The sequence below is a fragment of the Corvus moneduloides genome, chromosome 21 (genome assembly GCF_009650955.1).
Source record: "Corvus moneduloides isolate bCorMon1 chromosome 21, bCorMon1.pri, whole genome shotgun sequence".
Classification (NCBI taxonomy): domain Eukaryota; kingdom Metazoa; phylum Chordata; class Aves; order Passeriformes; family Corvidae; genus Corvus; species Corvus moneduloides.
Genome location: NC_045496.1, coordinates 195,217 through 210,339, shown reverse-complemented (window position 1 = coordinate 210,339; position 15,123 = coordinate 195,217). Strand labels below are relative to the sequence as shown.

The 15,123-nt window shown below is 40.7% G+C and overlaps 1 protein-coding gene across 3 annotated transcripts; it reads left to right on the top strand.

Annotated features, from left to right (window-relative positions):
• The first annotated feature begins 4,518 nt into the window (after positions 1 to 4,518).
• ZBTB43 (zinc finger and BTB domain containing 43) lies at positions 4,519 to 13,768 on the top strand. Of its 3 annotated transcripts, XM_032131221.1 has the most exons (3): positions 4,530 to 4,625; positions 5,422 to 5,470; positions 6,867 to 13,768. In XM_032131221.1, exon 3 carries the CDS (start codon positions 6,890 to 6,892, stop codon positions 8,282 to 8,284), a length of 1,395 nt encoding a protein of 464 aa, XP_031987112.1. In that variant the 5' UTR covers positions 4,530 to 4,625; positions 5,422 to 5,470; positions 6,867 to 6,889; the 3' UTR covers positions 8,285 to 13,768. The 3 variants fall into 3 exon arrangements, with proteins under 3 accessions (XP_031987111.1, XP_031987112.1, XP_031987113.1); XM_032131220.1 differs by lacking the exon at positions 5,422 to 5,470 and having other exon boundaries at positions 4,519 to 4,625; XM_032131222.1 differs by lacking the exons at positions 4,530 to 4,625; positions 5,422 to 5,470 and adding an exon at positions 6,639 to 6,780.
• The last annotated feature ends 1,355 nt before the right edge of the window (positions 13,769 to 15,123 follow it).

Sequence of the window (15,123 nt, the reverse complement as noted above, 5' to 3'; positions counted from 1 at the left end):
GCGAAGCTTACAATAGTGCACACATTGCAGTGTGATGTGGTATGTGTTCAGATATAAATATAATAGAAATTGTTTCGAAAATACAAATGAGGAGAAACATAAAGATACTCTGTTTTCCAAAATTCTAAATTTTGGTCATTGCATGTTTTTTTATGATTGAGCCCATATCCAGCAAAATTAGATTAAGTGTCCTTGCTTCTTATGAAATTACACAGAGGCTGCTGCTTTATTCCTCTCCAGGACAGTAAAAAGCAATAAAATTCTTGCAGATTTTGACAGCAGGCAATTCAATAAAAGGCTATGTATATTTTATAAGTACAATAAACACAAGTCTATAGCTGGATCATAAATGGGGTTTTGTTTGGTTGGTTTGTTTTCTGCATGCATCAGTGTTGGAGTCTATTTTCAACACAGGATGGTCTTCTCAGCACACAGCCTTCCCTTTTTGGGGAGAAGCAGAATGAAATTTATATTTTTATAATGTATTATTTAAGCTTTGCTCAAGGGATTTTGCAATGTGTGTCTGTTTAAAATTTAAGGGTGCTGTGGAACTGAATACTTTCCTGTTCTTGATGAGTGCTATAAAATTTTACTTTTTTTTTGTGTTACATTGTAAAGTGTATCTGTCTTATCATTGTGGCATTCCCTTTTCTATGAGCAAACAATAAATATTTGATATATACATAATTATTTCCTAGACTTCCATCAATGCTCACTGGTTTTTTAATTCTTCAATAATATAATGGGGAGCTTAATGGATTGCTGTATTTCTGAGCAAAAGTGCTACAGTGCATTTAGTGACAGTGTCTGTCTGCTGAAATGTAAAATTTTATACAAATGTAAAACCAAAACTGACAACATAAAAATGACCTGCCCTACATAATTACAGCTGTATCAATTTTTTCTTCTCACTTAAAGAAAGAAATTTTAAAAATATGAAGAAGCTGATTAAAGAAAAAATACCCTCCCTATTTGTCCCTGGGACAAGCTCTCCAGCACTGAAAATCAGCAAGAGGTTTATCTGAGCAGGGTCTGTGGCATCGAACCTCAAGTTTCTTGGAGAAGGAAACTTTTCTGTGTAACTACACAGAATCCACAAGTACCAGTTTGCCCTTCTCAGTAGTTTCGTAGTTAAAGTCTGACTCATACAGCAAAGTATAACCAGTGTCATCTTACTAGATTTACCAAGAATACAAACTTTCAGAATATATGAACACTATGGGACAGACCTAAGGACATTTTTTTCACCATCAGAGTGAAGCTAAAGCTGCAGTTGTCCTCATAGAACTGTAGAATCTTTTCATGCAAGAATTATAGAGACCTTTTGTTTACCAACACAAGGTGATGCAGACTATCTCCATCTCAAAATCCAAGCAAGTATTCTTTGGAAAGACATATATGTCAGTCTATCAAATGTCAAGAAAAAAATTCCCTTTCAGCTCACTTATTCGAACATTGTATTTCTTGTTATAATGAAAAAGGTATGAAAACCACTGCCCGAAAAATAAATTATTTAAATGAATCACAGCAGGGAGTACAGAGGAGTTAAAAAAACATACTGTAATAAAAAAAGCATTCAAGGGAGAAAAATTATGGTCTTTAAGCTTAGATGAATGATCATTCATTAATTTGACCCAAACTTCCATAACCTCAGGAAAAAGTAAAACATACAAACATTAGTTAATGCTGTTTCCATTCGCTTCCTTTGTAAAATATGAATTTTGATTTAATAAACTAGCTTTGACCCTGCAGCCCTGCCCCTGCAGTCAGTGTTATCACATGAAGACTGCAGAACTGATCACAGGGAGGCAATCCAAAATGCTTTTCAGGCCACAGTCATGATTAATCATAACTGGCACTGTAGCAGATTTTACCTTTAAAAACATGATTTTTTTTTTCCTGAAGAAAATGCTGGAGCAGGAAAGCAGAAAATGGTAGCAAAAGTAGCGGTTAATTCCCCAAACCCTGAAAAGTAAATCTTTAAAGGAGCTCACAGCACAGCAGTTTCCATGCTAATTTAAGTTCTCTCTGTTTCTTTACCATATAGAATGATTTTTTCTGTATTTCAAATAATAATCATATATGACTCACGCCACAATGCTCTTCTCCCACTTATTCCATCCACTAAATGTGCTGCAGCCAGCTGCCATGTATTGCATCCCTTTTTCAACAAACATTTGTGCAGGAACATCCTTTGTTTATTCATTACTCAGCCCTGTGTTATCCTTTCTCTTAACTGGGACTGCCAGTGCTAATTCAGTGTAAACGCTGAGCCAATATAATATTCCACATCTTTCACTGACAATGTTATGAAAAAGAGCAAGGTTGTATGTATTCTTTAAACTTGAAGAAAATTCAAGACTTCATGACTGGCAAAGAATCAGGTGGGACAGAGGACAATGCTTTATTATTAATCCTGTTTAAGATGCTCTATCACATAAATGTAGAAATCCATCTTAGCAAAGAATTTAGTAGCTTCCAAAATCATGAGAGAGAAAATGAGGGTTTGGTTTGTAATTCTTCACCATGATCTCAGAATTCTACTCCATAGTTCAGAGGTGTACCAGACAATTCCCATCCCAGTTGGCTTCTATTAGACATGGCAGAGACAGAGGCCATTTCAAAGCAAGGAGGGCAGAGGAGTCTGGCAGGTGAAGAACCATCAGCACCATTTTAGCAGAGAAGGTAGCAGGAGCTTTTAAGACTCTCACTGAGATCTCAGTTTGCAGTATGAACTTGACATGAGTTGGGATATCTTCAAAACTGAGATACGCTGTTGTGGGCTTCCTGCTGGGGAATCGTGGTGCTGTCATAGCCAGAGGATGAAGCTCGTTGAGTCAGGTATCAATTGTGTGTGTGTTTTGACTCTTTACAGAAATCTCTTACTTAAAAAGTGGAGTACATGGTTGCTTTCCTATCCAAATGCTTAGGAAAGCTACCTGGCAGACCAAGCAAGGTGCAGAGTTAATAGTATGGTAATCTGGAGAGAAAATCCACAATACCTCCCTACAGAAGTGGCTTGTGCAATCAGTTGTGGTGGAAGTTAGATGACCCTTGTGAGGCTATACATGAACAACTTGCCTACCACTAGGGAGTACTTGCCTCCCCACACCTGGAGCAACTGAGCCCTTACTCCTCTTGTCTCCTGAAAGTGCAACAAGGGCTGCCAGAGCAGCCCCTGCTGCTGTTTATGTTACTGAAGGTTGAGCTGAGTTCTCTTCTGTTGTGAGTTGATTTCACATCTACTCTATAAATCATCATTCACTTTTTGCAACACTTTGCACTTCTTACTGTGGGATCACGTTGTTCTCCACACAGGCCGAAACATGTGCTTCGGTTAGCTGTGTGCTATTTCATCTCTCAGAACTTCCTTGCCCTACTGTTTAACATTCTTATGTAGTGCTTTATTTGGTCATGTACTCTCATAATGCCTATAAGAGACAACTACATAATTGTGTCGTGTTAAACATTGTCTCTTTTCTCATTTTTGTATTAAAGTTTTTATTAGGATTCCCATTAATGTAGGAAGGATATGTACTTAATATATGAATGTGCATTACCAGACTTGAAAATATAGGCAATAGACCAAATTCTGTTCAGATACAGTACTTGCTAAAACGGGGATGGCTTCTGTCTAAGACAACTTCTTTAGCTCTCGTGGAACTGCTTGCTCTCCCCCCTACCCCAGGGTTTTAGCAGGTTGCCTTGTTCCAGTTCAGCCACAGAAAACTTTCACGGCTTTCGGTCAGGTGAGGCTTGCAGGTGACACGAGCGGAGAGCCGGGACCACTCTGCCTCACAGAACCTCGTGCTCCGGTTCAGTTTTGCCGAGGCCGCTGCGCGGCGGAACCAGCCTGGGCCAGCTGGGAGGGCCGGCCCGGCTGAACTCTTTGTGATCAATTTAAAAACTGAGATATTGTCGTCCGTTGTCTTTAAAAAAATATTAAGACTAAGCATAATTAATATTACATTCTTATAAGTCATTTGGGAAGTTTTCCCGCAGAAAGGGGCGGATTTCGGGTCGGGCCAGCGAAGCCGGCCCAGGCGGGGAGCGGCGCCCCCTGCGGGCCTCGGCGGGGCGGGCCCGTGGCTGAGCTGTGCCAAAGCTCCAGCACGGCTGTGCCGGGGCGGCTGGAACGGTTTGGCTGTGGGACAATTCCTGTGCTCCCGCACATCAGTCATCTGTGCGGAACACGCGGGCCGAGCCAGCGCCCGCCGAGGACAGCGGCCTTCAGTTGTACTGTCTGGCGGTCCCCTCCTAGCAGCGCCCACAGCAGCGCTGAGAATATTGCCCTGGGTAGCAGCTGCGGCGCAAAGGGGGAAGAGAGGGGAGGGGATCTCGACCCAGGGGGTTTGGCGATGCGAATCGCTCGTACTGAGCGCTCCTGTCAAAGCCATCCGCTCGCAAGCGGAAGCAGCAGGGAGCGCCGCGGCCGCCGCGGGTAACAGCCGCCCGCCGGCAGGAAACGGCCTCGCCCGGCCCCACGTGACCGGGACGCGGAAGTGCCCGCAGGAAGGGGGGTAGCTGCTTCCGGTGTGGGCCGGGCTGGGCGCGGGTAGGGCTGGGGCCGGGGCCGCACCCGCACCGGCAGCGTCCCGCTATGAGAGAGACCTCGCGACCCGCAGGTGAGACGCTGCCGCTCGTGGCCCCCGGGAGGCCGTGCTGCCGTCGAGCCCGGTCCGCGGGTCCGTGCTGGGGCGGCGCGGCGCGACGCGCGAGGCCTTCCCACGCCCCGCGTCCGCCGGTGCCGCGCTCTGTGGGGCCGGGTCCGTGTCCCCGGCGGGAACGGGCGGCGGGGGCCGCTCCGGCCGGAGCCTTCGGGCGGTCCGCGCCGCTGCGGGAAGCGCTGGGGCCTGTCCGGTGCCGTGGGCTGGAGCGGCTCCCGGCCGGGCCTTGCCCGTGCGGCCGCGGCAGTACCGCGGGGGCGCTGGGAGGGTGAGAGATCAGTATCTGCAGGCCTGCGCGGGGAGAAGGGAAGTAACTCCTTGCTAGCACTTATTAGAAGTAATGTTATTTTAAAGCAACTTACATCTGCCTTTTATGTTCTACTCAGTGCTCTAGTATGGAGATTATTTTTTTATTAACTGAAGTAGAAGGACTTTGTTCTTTATGAGTTTGGAGTAAAGGAAGTGCAAAACAACACAGTGCAGAAGGAGGAAGTGAAATCCCTTTGGAAAACCGGTTTGCTTGACTGGTATGGCTTTGATAATTGAAAATACTTCACTTACATTTTGTCTTCATGAGAACTTAAAATATAAAAAAGTCTGCTATCATCTGGAAATGTTTTTGTGGTGACATACTGACTCCCTGCTTAAAGATGGCAGTTTAGATTACCAGTAATTGTATATAAGTTCTATAGGCATCTGTCTTTAAATTTCAGTTGAATGTCTCCTGAAGGTTTTGTTTTTTTTTTTTTTGTAGGCAGGTATTGAAAAATAGAATCTTAAATCTGAGAATATTCTAAAGGGAGGTAAGGAACTGCATCTGTATAAAAAAAATCTGATAGTTTCAAAAAACAGACATAATATACACAAGGTATAAAATAACTTGAAATACTTAAATAATTATTTCAAATTGTTTTAAGCAAAGTGGTAAGAAAAATTAATAATTGAACTGGCAGGTGCAGTATTCTGTTGCTCACTGGAAAATTACTGGTAGCTGATTCTGTTCTGAAGAGGGCTAGTGCTTTGAGGAAAAGAACCTGAGGAGTGCTGAAGACAGTAAATTTAAAGGTGGTCTTTTGTGATTATGTGGCTGGCAACGTCATGGAACTTGACAGAGGAAACCACTTGCTGCTCCACGGCTCTTCAGCAATCCCATTGCACTCAATTTACACATTTTCAAATAGAAGAATTGCACAAGTTTAACTTACTCAGACAGTTAATGTTGGTCTTTCATAGTTGCATTTAAACTTCTGTCATTTCTAATTACAATAACATGCAAATTTATCTCAAATTCAATTTAAAATTTCAAGTATGCATTTTAAAAAGTTGTATTACTGCTTAAAGGGCTGTTAACTTTGTAGTAAGACATCTGGATGATGTGGGAATACAGGTGTGAAAATCTGGGAGCTCTTAGCTGAGGTTCTGGCATGTAATTGTTATGTTGTTACAAATACACAAGGTACAGGCAGGAAAAGTTCTGTGTAGCAAAGATATCAGTTTCTTGATTGACATTTTAAATTCTGTATGATTTCCCTAAAAGGAGTGTTATAATAATATCTCAATAAGCTTGGAATTAAAAACTGTACAAGCTGCTGCTGTTCCATCTTTCAATTAATAAAACAATAGGGAAATGCATGAGAAGGGTCATAAGCCTCATTCTTAATGGGGTTCTGCCTGTGCTTCCAGTGTCATCCTGTGAGTTGATACAGTTGCTTTTGAAAACTTGATCTTAAGTGAAATATTTCATGAGTAAAGTCAGTGTTTATTGGGAGATCAATGAGATTATTTAGTGGGCATTTGAAATACAGAATCTTTCACGTGCTGGTACAAACTTTGGGACATCCTGGAGTTAGAACTCTACTGTATAATTTCATGAAATAACAGTTTCATTAGCCTAAACTCATGTTTGAAATGCTTCATCTATCTCAACTGAGTAACTTGCTGTTTGTAGTTCCTGCTGTAGTTGATGAGTCCTCTTGGAGAGAAGAAACACAACAAAATATGCTGGCATAGCAATTTATGGCCTTAGTACGGCTTTCAGAAGAGAGAAATGAGGTGGCTTGAGAGAAATACAACAGTGGCAAAAGGTTCCAGAAAATGTTGTGTTGAGTTCCATGTGAGTGTGTTAAGAAAAAAAGAAAATGGAAAGGTCAGTACTTGATTAAGCAGAATTTCTAATTTTTTTTTTTTTTTTTCTTGCAGCACAACACTAAATTTGTAATGAAATGGAGTCTGGGTCAAGCTCCTTTCGAGTGGAATTTCCAGATTTTTCTAGCACCATTTTGCAGAAGTTAAACCAACAGCGCCAGCAAGGACAATTATGTGATGTGTCCATTGTGGTTCAGGGCCATCTCTTCAGAGCCCATAAAGCTGTTCTTGCAGCTAGTTCACCTTACTTCTGTGATCAGGTTCTTCTGAAAAACAGCAGGCGAATAGTCCTGCCTGATGTGATGAATCCCAGAGTATTTGAAAACATTCTTCTGTCTACCTATACAGGCCGGCTGGTAATGCCTGCGCCAGAAATTGTTAGTTATCTGACAGCAGCAAGTTTCCTTCAGATGTGGCATGTAGTGGATAAGTGCACTGAAGTGCTTGAGGGGAACCCAACAGTTCTGTGTCAGAAGATGAATCATGGCAGTGACCATCAGTCCCCAAGCAGTAGTAGCTACAATGGCCTTGTTGAAACCTTTGAACTTGGCTCTGGAGGACAGACAGAATTCCACAAAGTGCAGGAACTAAGGGACGGTGAAAATGAAGAAGAGAGCTCTAAAGATGAACTGTCATGTCAGCTGACAGAACACGAGTACCTTCCCAGTAATTCTTCAACAGAACACGATAGACTTAGCACTGGAATGACCAGTCAGGATGGCGAAGAAGGAACTAGTGATAGTGCAGAGTACCAGTATACCAGACCAATGTATAGCAAACCCAGCATCATGTCTCACAAGCGGTGGATCCATGTGAAACCAGAAAGGTTTGAACAAGACTGCGAAGGCGTTGATAATCCTTATGATGAACACCAAGTTTCTGAATCCATGAATGCCATCCAGGCAGATCACTCAATCCAGTCTTCGGGTGTTGAAGATTTTCACATAGGTGACAAAAAGATGGAAGCAGAATTTGATGAACAGGCAGATGAAAGTAATTATGATGAACAAGTTGACTTCTATGGCTCGTCTATGGAAGAATTTTCCGGTGAAAGGGCAGATGGAAATTTAAGTGCTCACAGACAGGATCTTATGATGGCAGCAGGCTATGGTGAAAGCATTGATATGGCTGCCGGGATTAAAGAAGAAACGTCTCTCACTGGATTCTCCCATGCCGATAAGCTCTATCCTTGTCAGTGTGGAAAAAGCTTTACACACAAAAGTCAGAGAGATCGGCATATGAGTATGCACCTTGGTCTTCGACCTTATGGCTGTGGTGTCTGTGGTAAGAAATTCAAAATGAAACACCATCTTGTAGGCCATATGAAAATTCATACAGGCATAAAACCATATGAGTGTAACATCTGTGGGAAAAGATTTATGTGGCGGGACAGTTTTCATCGGCATGTGACCTCTTGTACCAAGTCCTATCAGGCTTCTAAAGCTGAGCAGAGTACTACTGAGATGAACTAAGACATGAGTGCTTACATTTGTTTAGTAGAGTAAGAAAAATAAACTCATTATGCAAATAATGTCTGGTACTTGCTATTGTACGTTCTCAAAAAAACAAGTTTTAATGAGTATGCTGGTATAAACAGAAAAACATATTTTGCTTTCTGCAGTATTACTTCAGGTGTTCAGTGTGTGAAGTGCATGTGGTTAATCTGAAAGGTGCCTGCAAAATGAGGTCTGACATTGTAATCACAGCAGTATTTAGAAGCCGTCTTGTATTTCTAAGTCATCTAAATTCACAGTAAAACTCAGCTCTAAATTGACAAAAATCCTGAAAATACTTAGATGAACCAGGAATTCAGGTAGAACGACTTAATGGAAAAGAAAATGAAGATGACCAAATCGCGTTATATGATTCACATTTTAATGAAGAAAAAAAAATTAGAATTCCACCTCAAGGTGAAGACTGCCAACATACTTAACATGCATCCTTAGGTAGTGTGCATCATTCAGTAGCCTTTGCTGTATTGCTTAATGAAAGGCAGTGGTAAAGGTGGTTTGGCTTTCCTTTATCTGTCTTCTGTTTTTTTAATATATCTTCAGTAAAACAAATGTCTAATTTTGTGCTGATTTCTATTTAGAGTCTGTAATGCACTTACATATAAGCTTCAGTATATGTTAAGTATACTTTATCCTTGCTCCTCTAGGGTCTAATGCTGTACGACTCTTGACTTCATTAGATTTTAATTACTACGTTGTGAGAGCTTCTAGAAGTATGTGTAATAAGTATGTCTTGTTAAAAAAAAAAAGAAACCAACAAAAAGATGTAACATTTGGAACTTAGTCAAAATAATCGAATATTTAAACTGTAAATTTCTGTTCAAATTTTTGTGGCTTACTACAGTAGCAAGTACCAAACTCTGGATTCATGAACTGACTTGTTATTGGTACAAAAACTTCTCTGAGAACTTCTATCTAGTTTTAGAAACCTGCTTTAGGAAAATTATGTAGTCATTGATACGTATTTATACTTCTAATTCTTTACTGTTTGAATAGTAAGAACTGTAATACAGATTCTTGGTACTGAACTACTGTGACTGGTGATCACAAGCAGAGTTGTTTACTTGCTCAAATGAAGTTGCTTGTGGAAAAAAGTAGGAAGTATGTCATTTGGATCTTCTAATGGTACTGCAGAACATGGTACCATGCTTACGTCTGAAGTTGGGATTTTTGCTGGGAAAGTGACACTTGTTCTTTGTCAGGATGAGGATCTGTGTGTGGGGCTCTCATTCGTGGAGACAGATGGAGGAGTGTGTATAGTTCTAAGAGATGCTGCCAGCTCTGCAGATAGAGTAAAAGCATCCGTTTTAAAGGGGACAACAGGATTTTGGGGTTTAAAGCTTAATGCAGTCCAATGCAAAAGCAATTGCTTCTTAGTAAGCAAAAGCTTCTTAGTAGCTTACTGAAATATGAAAAGGAAAGAGCCTTTAGAATATACATAGAATATAATAGAAAGAGGTGACATCCAAGTATAGTGCTGTTCACATGGGGAAAATGTTAACCAGCATTAAAGACCTAAGCCTGTCTGGCCCCAATTTCTGTCTTAGGCACTGCTGTGTGCAGGATAATGTACTGAAACAGATGACCCTGTATGGTGAAGCAAAACCACACAAAGATTATTACACTTCAGATTCTTTTTTGAACTCCCAGTTACAAATTGTCTTAAGATACAACTCAACTGTATCCTGAAAATGAATGTCTGCTGCAAGCTGAGGGTTTTCTACTCAGTGAGCTGTAATTACTGTAATTTCTTTACTGGCATTCTACTTTAAAACCATTTTTTTTTTTTAAGATGCTCTTAATTATTGATCTTCTAATGCTTCAAATATTTTTTCATATGGAATTTTGTTAAAATAGATGTTCCCAAGTACAATGAACCCATTGCTGGCAATGGGCATGAATGATCAGCACCACAAGAGTTCCTATTCTTAGCACTTAATTGAACTCTACAGATACCATGGTGGCCATGTTTAACCTTTGTGATCAAGGTACAAAACAGGGATTTTGCTCACTAACACTGTAACCTGCTTAATGTATAGAAGCACTTTGTATTTAAACAAAAAAAAAATAAAACAAAAAAACCAACAAAAAAAACCAACAAAAAACCAAACAAACCATAAAACTTTATAAGTACGTTTTTTAAACTTAGAAATTATATTCCCTCTATGGTTTGTTTACACACTGCTAACACTGTCTTTTTTAATACTAAAAAATACTTTAATGCTTGCCTGTTTACATGAGGGTAGAGGAAAGGGTTCTTGCACTCAGTGGCCCCATTTTTCCATTCTCCAAGGCGTTACCACATGCATGGCGTCATTTCTGCAAGTACCATCATCCCATCTGAAGGAAGGCATTAGAATCATAGAATGGTGTGGGTTGGAAGGAGACTTTGAAGGTCATCTACTTCCACCCCCCCTGCCATAGGCATGGACACCTTCAACTAGGCCATGTTGCTCAGAGCCCCATCCAGCCTGGCCTTGAACATGTGCAGGGTGTTTATTCTCATACTCATTTCAAGAATGATCTTGTGTATTACATCAGTTCTCAGCCCCTTTCCAATTGTCACTTTAGTTTTGCATAAAAAGGTTAAGGGTGCCTCTTCCCATTTAACCATAAAAAAGGCTGGACAGAAACACCAGTCTGAAAAATACGGTGAAAAAAATCAATAAATATGTCGAACCCAGACCATCCTACAGAGCTGCCAGCAAAACTGTTTCTTTTACCAGCTTGGAATGACTTTTATATGGGATATTTCTAGGTTTAACATTACTTCTATTTGCAGTAAGATTACTTTGAAATAAAGCTTTAAAATCAAATGTACTGCGAGAGACACTTTAAAGGTTTTATAACAGGTTCAGTAGATCATATTATAGAACCAAGTCCTTTTTTAATGACTTAGCATGAATAGTAACTTTTTTTAGTATTTGCCTATTGCTGTTTTACCCCATATTATGGCATTGTCTTGAAAGTCCAACAAATGTTGCTCCACTGATTTTGTAGCATTTGGCTTTCTGCTGTTAATCTACATGAATCCAATTGATTGCAGGAAAATACTGATCTGATTGTCATGAGATCAGATTGAGAGGACTGATGATTTAAGGGCAGCTTGCGATACATGTCTAAAATCCTTACTTTTGCATGTCACAGGTGAAACAGCTGTCTTGTGGTGTTTCTCTTGAATTCAGTTTATTGCCCTTTGTCAAACTTCTAGTCACCATTTCAGGTATTGGGGGGGAAAGATAAAAAATTACTTAAACCATCTTCCTCGGGCTCAGCTGAAGTCTAACACCTCTTCTCCCTGCCTTTGTAGTCTCAGTTTCCCTTGCTTTCACCAAGAGCTGTATTCAGCTCCTGCCATTTCCTTTTGTAAGGTGACAGGTAACACAGGAGTTGGGCTCATATGCACACTTCCTTTCTGATGCTCTTCATTTCTTAGTGGGTGTCCTCTGGTGCTCTGGTCTGGTCAGTGTCACTGTTCATGGTGACACTGTCCCTTCAGGGATGTGTCTGTTCCAGCTTGGTTCTCCTGTGGAATTCAGTTATTTCAGAGGTGTACCTGCTCTGGCAGGGCTTAGCTGTAGGCCAAAGTCCTCTTAGAAGTGAATCTCCTCAGGTGGAGAGTGTGTCCTTCTGTGAGTATGTCTGTACATGTTCTCAGTGACTTCTTCAGGTGTTTTCCCAAGAGCAGCTCTTCAGTTTCTCCACATATACCCAGGAGCATTTTCTCCATGTGTCTCCCTGCACCTCTTGCTAGTAGCTGCCATTCTTCCTTAAGTATGTTTAAGCAGACGCATTATGTGCACCTCTGGTTGAGATTTTGGCTTGGATTGTTCACTTTCATTTTTTGTGCAGGCTGAACTTCTTTTCACTAGCACAGGGCAGTTCGCAACCTCTGGCCGCGCGTCAGCCCGTGCAGTCCCTGCCACTGGTGGCTAGTGCAGTTGAACATAGCAAGCCAAGATATACAGACGCAGCTTCTGTCAAGCTTCTGATCTTTGCTAATGGAGTGGTCTTGTTGAAGGTACGAAAAATTACTTCCTGTTTGTGGGGAGGAGGGAAGCAATCCATATATATATATAATATGAATGCATATGTATATGATGACTTTCATTAATCTTCCTATGTGCTTCATTACCTTCAATGATGTGGCTGTTGGCTGTAGTAAAGTGAGTGTCTTCTTATAGCCAGCAATATTGTACACCCAGGCGGCTTTCAGACTTTCCTGCTGCTTTGAAGCCATTCATTGTCCTAGCAGTGGTAAGAAGACTTAATGATACTGCAGCTAAGTTCCTTTTCATTCCGTTTTGTAACTAAGATGTTAATTACCATGGAATCTGTGCAACTACCATTCTGAAAAATTCAACTCTTAGCAGGGTTAAAATCTGCTTAGGTGTATAGCAGACCCTTTTGAGGGAGAAGGTTCCTATTTCACATACCAGTGTTGGTTTGCGGGGTGCTTTTTTGTTGTTTCATTTTTTAAACTTTCCTTGTTTGTTTTATGGTGAGCAGATAGACCCCAGAAGGTATTGTCAGTACAGTGTTTGGTCACAGCTTTTTTCATCTGAGGTGTGGCTGAGGTTGAGAAACCATCCTGTATCATAAGCAAGGCAGATGATCAAAGGCTGATGTAATGAGTGTTCCAGTATTACTGACCCTGAAAGAATGGAGGCACATCAGGGTTTGTAATCTTAATACTTTTGCCTGGGTGCCAGCAAGGTGACCTGTCTCAGAATTATGAGAGCCTACAGCAGTATATTGAGTGTTTTGCTGTAACAGAATTAGGACCTTTCTCTAAGCAACAAAGGAAGTTGGTTTTTTGTCTTTTAAATGCTTCATTGGATAGCTTGGCTTCTTTAGCTATTAGCTGTAAACTGTCAGTGGCCTAGGGGAAGATGCTGGAAAAGAAAATCGTATATTTTTAATGTGATTAAATTGCAAGTTCTGATTTTTGCTTGAAGCCTGTGTCAGTTGATTGCTGCTCCTTTTTTTTTTAATTCATGGGATTCCATATTTCTTTCAGAAATGTAACTGTTTATGCAAGTCAAGTGAATCTTCCTTAATGAGCTATAAGTTTTTATTCTAAACAAGTCATTTATAATAGTAAATTTGCATATCTTGATATTTTGTGAGATGTTATGCCTGTATTGCAGAGGTTGGATAGTTTCGTCTATAAATATTGCTGTCCTAATTGTACAGCATGGTTTTAATTTAATGTTACTGTTCAATATTTTCTTCTTATAGAAGAGTCCCACGCCCCTTTTTTTGTATAACATGTTTTAATAAATGTTATCTGTCAACTTTGTAAATGTTTTCTTAAGCTTGAATGAAAGGAATGCATGTCCAGTACTAGTATTTAATATTTCACTTTGCCAAAATAAGTGCTTAAACAAAAGTACAAATCCAAAAGTTGTTGATATATAACTTTATTAAATATATAAAAAAGTGTATCTAGTAATGTGTCTTCTTGAAATAATGATAACATGCCAGCCTAGTCTAAGAAAACACTAAACTAAAACCTGATTTTTAAGACACAGTAAGTTTGATGAATTTGTGGCATTGAGCCCATTTCTTTGACCCCATTTCTTTGCTGCTTTAGGTAATTAGCTTCCATGCTAGTTCAAATTTATCAAACAGGCTTTGTTGTAACTGGTTTTTGCAGAATGGTGATCTCTGAAGTTATAATACAGAATGTACATGCTGTTAGGAAAATTCCAGAACACTCACTCCATAGTAGCAGCAACTGCATGTCCCAAAGACCTCTTGGTACATTTGAAGTAGGTACAGGTAACATAGATTTTTTTCTTGTCTAAGTATAAAAGAAATTTCATGCTGTGGAAAGTATTAAAGATTAAGTTTCCCTTACCTTCCTGTGAGGATTCCTTCTCTCCCTGACTAAATTTAGGTACTCATACTGAACACTTGATTTTGTCCAAGCTCCATCTGCTCAGTCCTCGAGGAACCATACCAGCTGCTGCTTGCTACCTAAGCAAAAAATGAGCTCGCTCTCATTGAAAGCATGTTCAGTTAATACCTGGAGAAGTCAGTATTTGTGTAACAGTCTTCAGCAAATTCAAATGGAATATGGTACAAGAAAATTAATTTTCTATTTTGGCTACATTTACTGAACACGGAAGAATAAGCCTAAAGTTTTCTGCCTGTTCAGAATTAGTTGCTTGAGTTTTTTTTATCTGAGTGAACAAATACAGTTTGTCTGTGTGTTTGTTAACTCTGTTATTTGTGCCCTGGCCAGGATGCTTCCCAGGCTGCTGCTTTATCTGATCAGCATTCAATACCTAAGGTATGAAGACTCTGTTCTGTGTCTTAAAGGGAGAGAAAGACATACCTCCAGAAGACAGAATGTGGTGTCCAGTTAGACCAGGTGGATATCCCAGCCGGCCCTACTGGCACCAGTCGCTCTGACTCTTCCCAAGTAGTACATGAACTGTCTGGTTCATAAACTGAATCGTTGCACTACCTGACCTACAAGCATATGCAAGGTAACTCAAAAAAAAGGTCAGCGCGTGCTTGCTGAAGCGATTTCTGTGAGTTGCAAGGCCAGTGTAACACAGGTGAACTTTTTAATTCTTTGCTCAGTGAAAGTGGCAGCTCACAGCTGGAGTGGGGGATGTCCTCCCCCAAAAGCTCCCTCGCTGCATCTGTGAGTGCCTAACGGGGTATGGCTCTGAGTGCGCGTTCTCTTCTGGAGCTGCACACCGTGAGAGTTGTCGAAGGAGCTCTACCCGCGTACGTACCGGCTTCAGCTAATGCTCAAATCCTTCTGCCTTCGTGCGGAGTCGCGC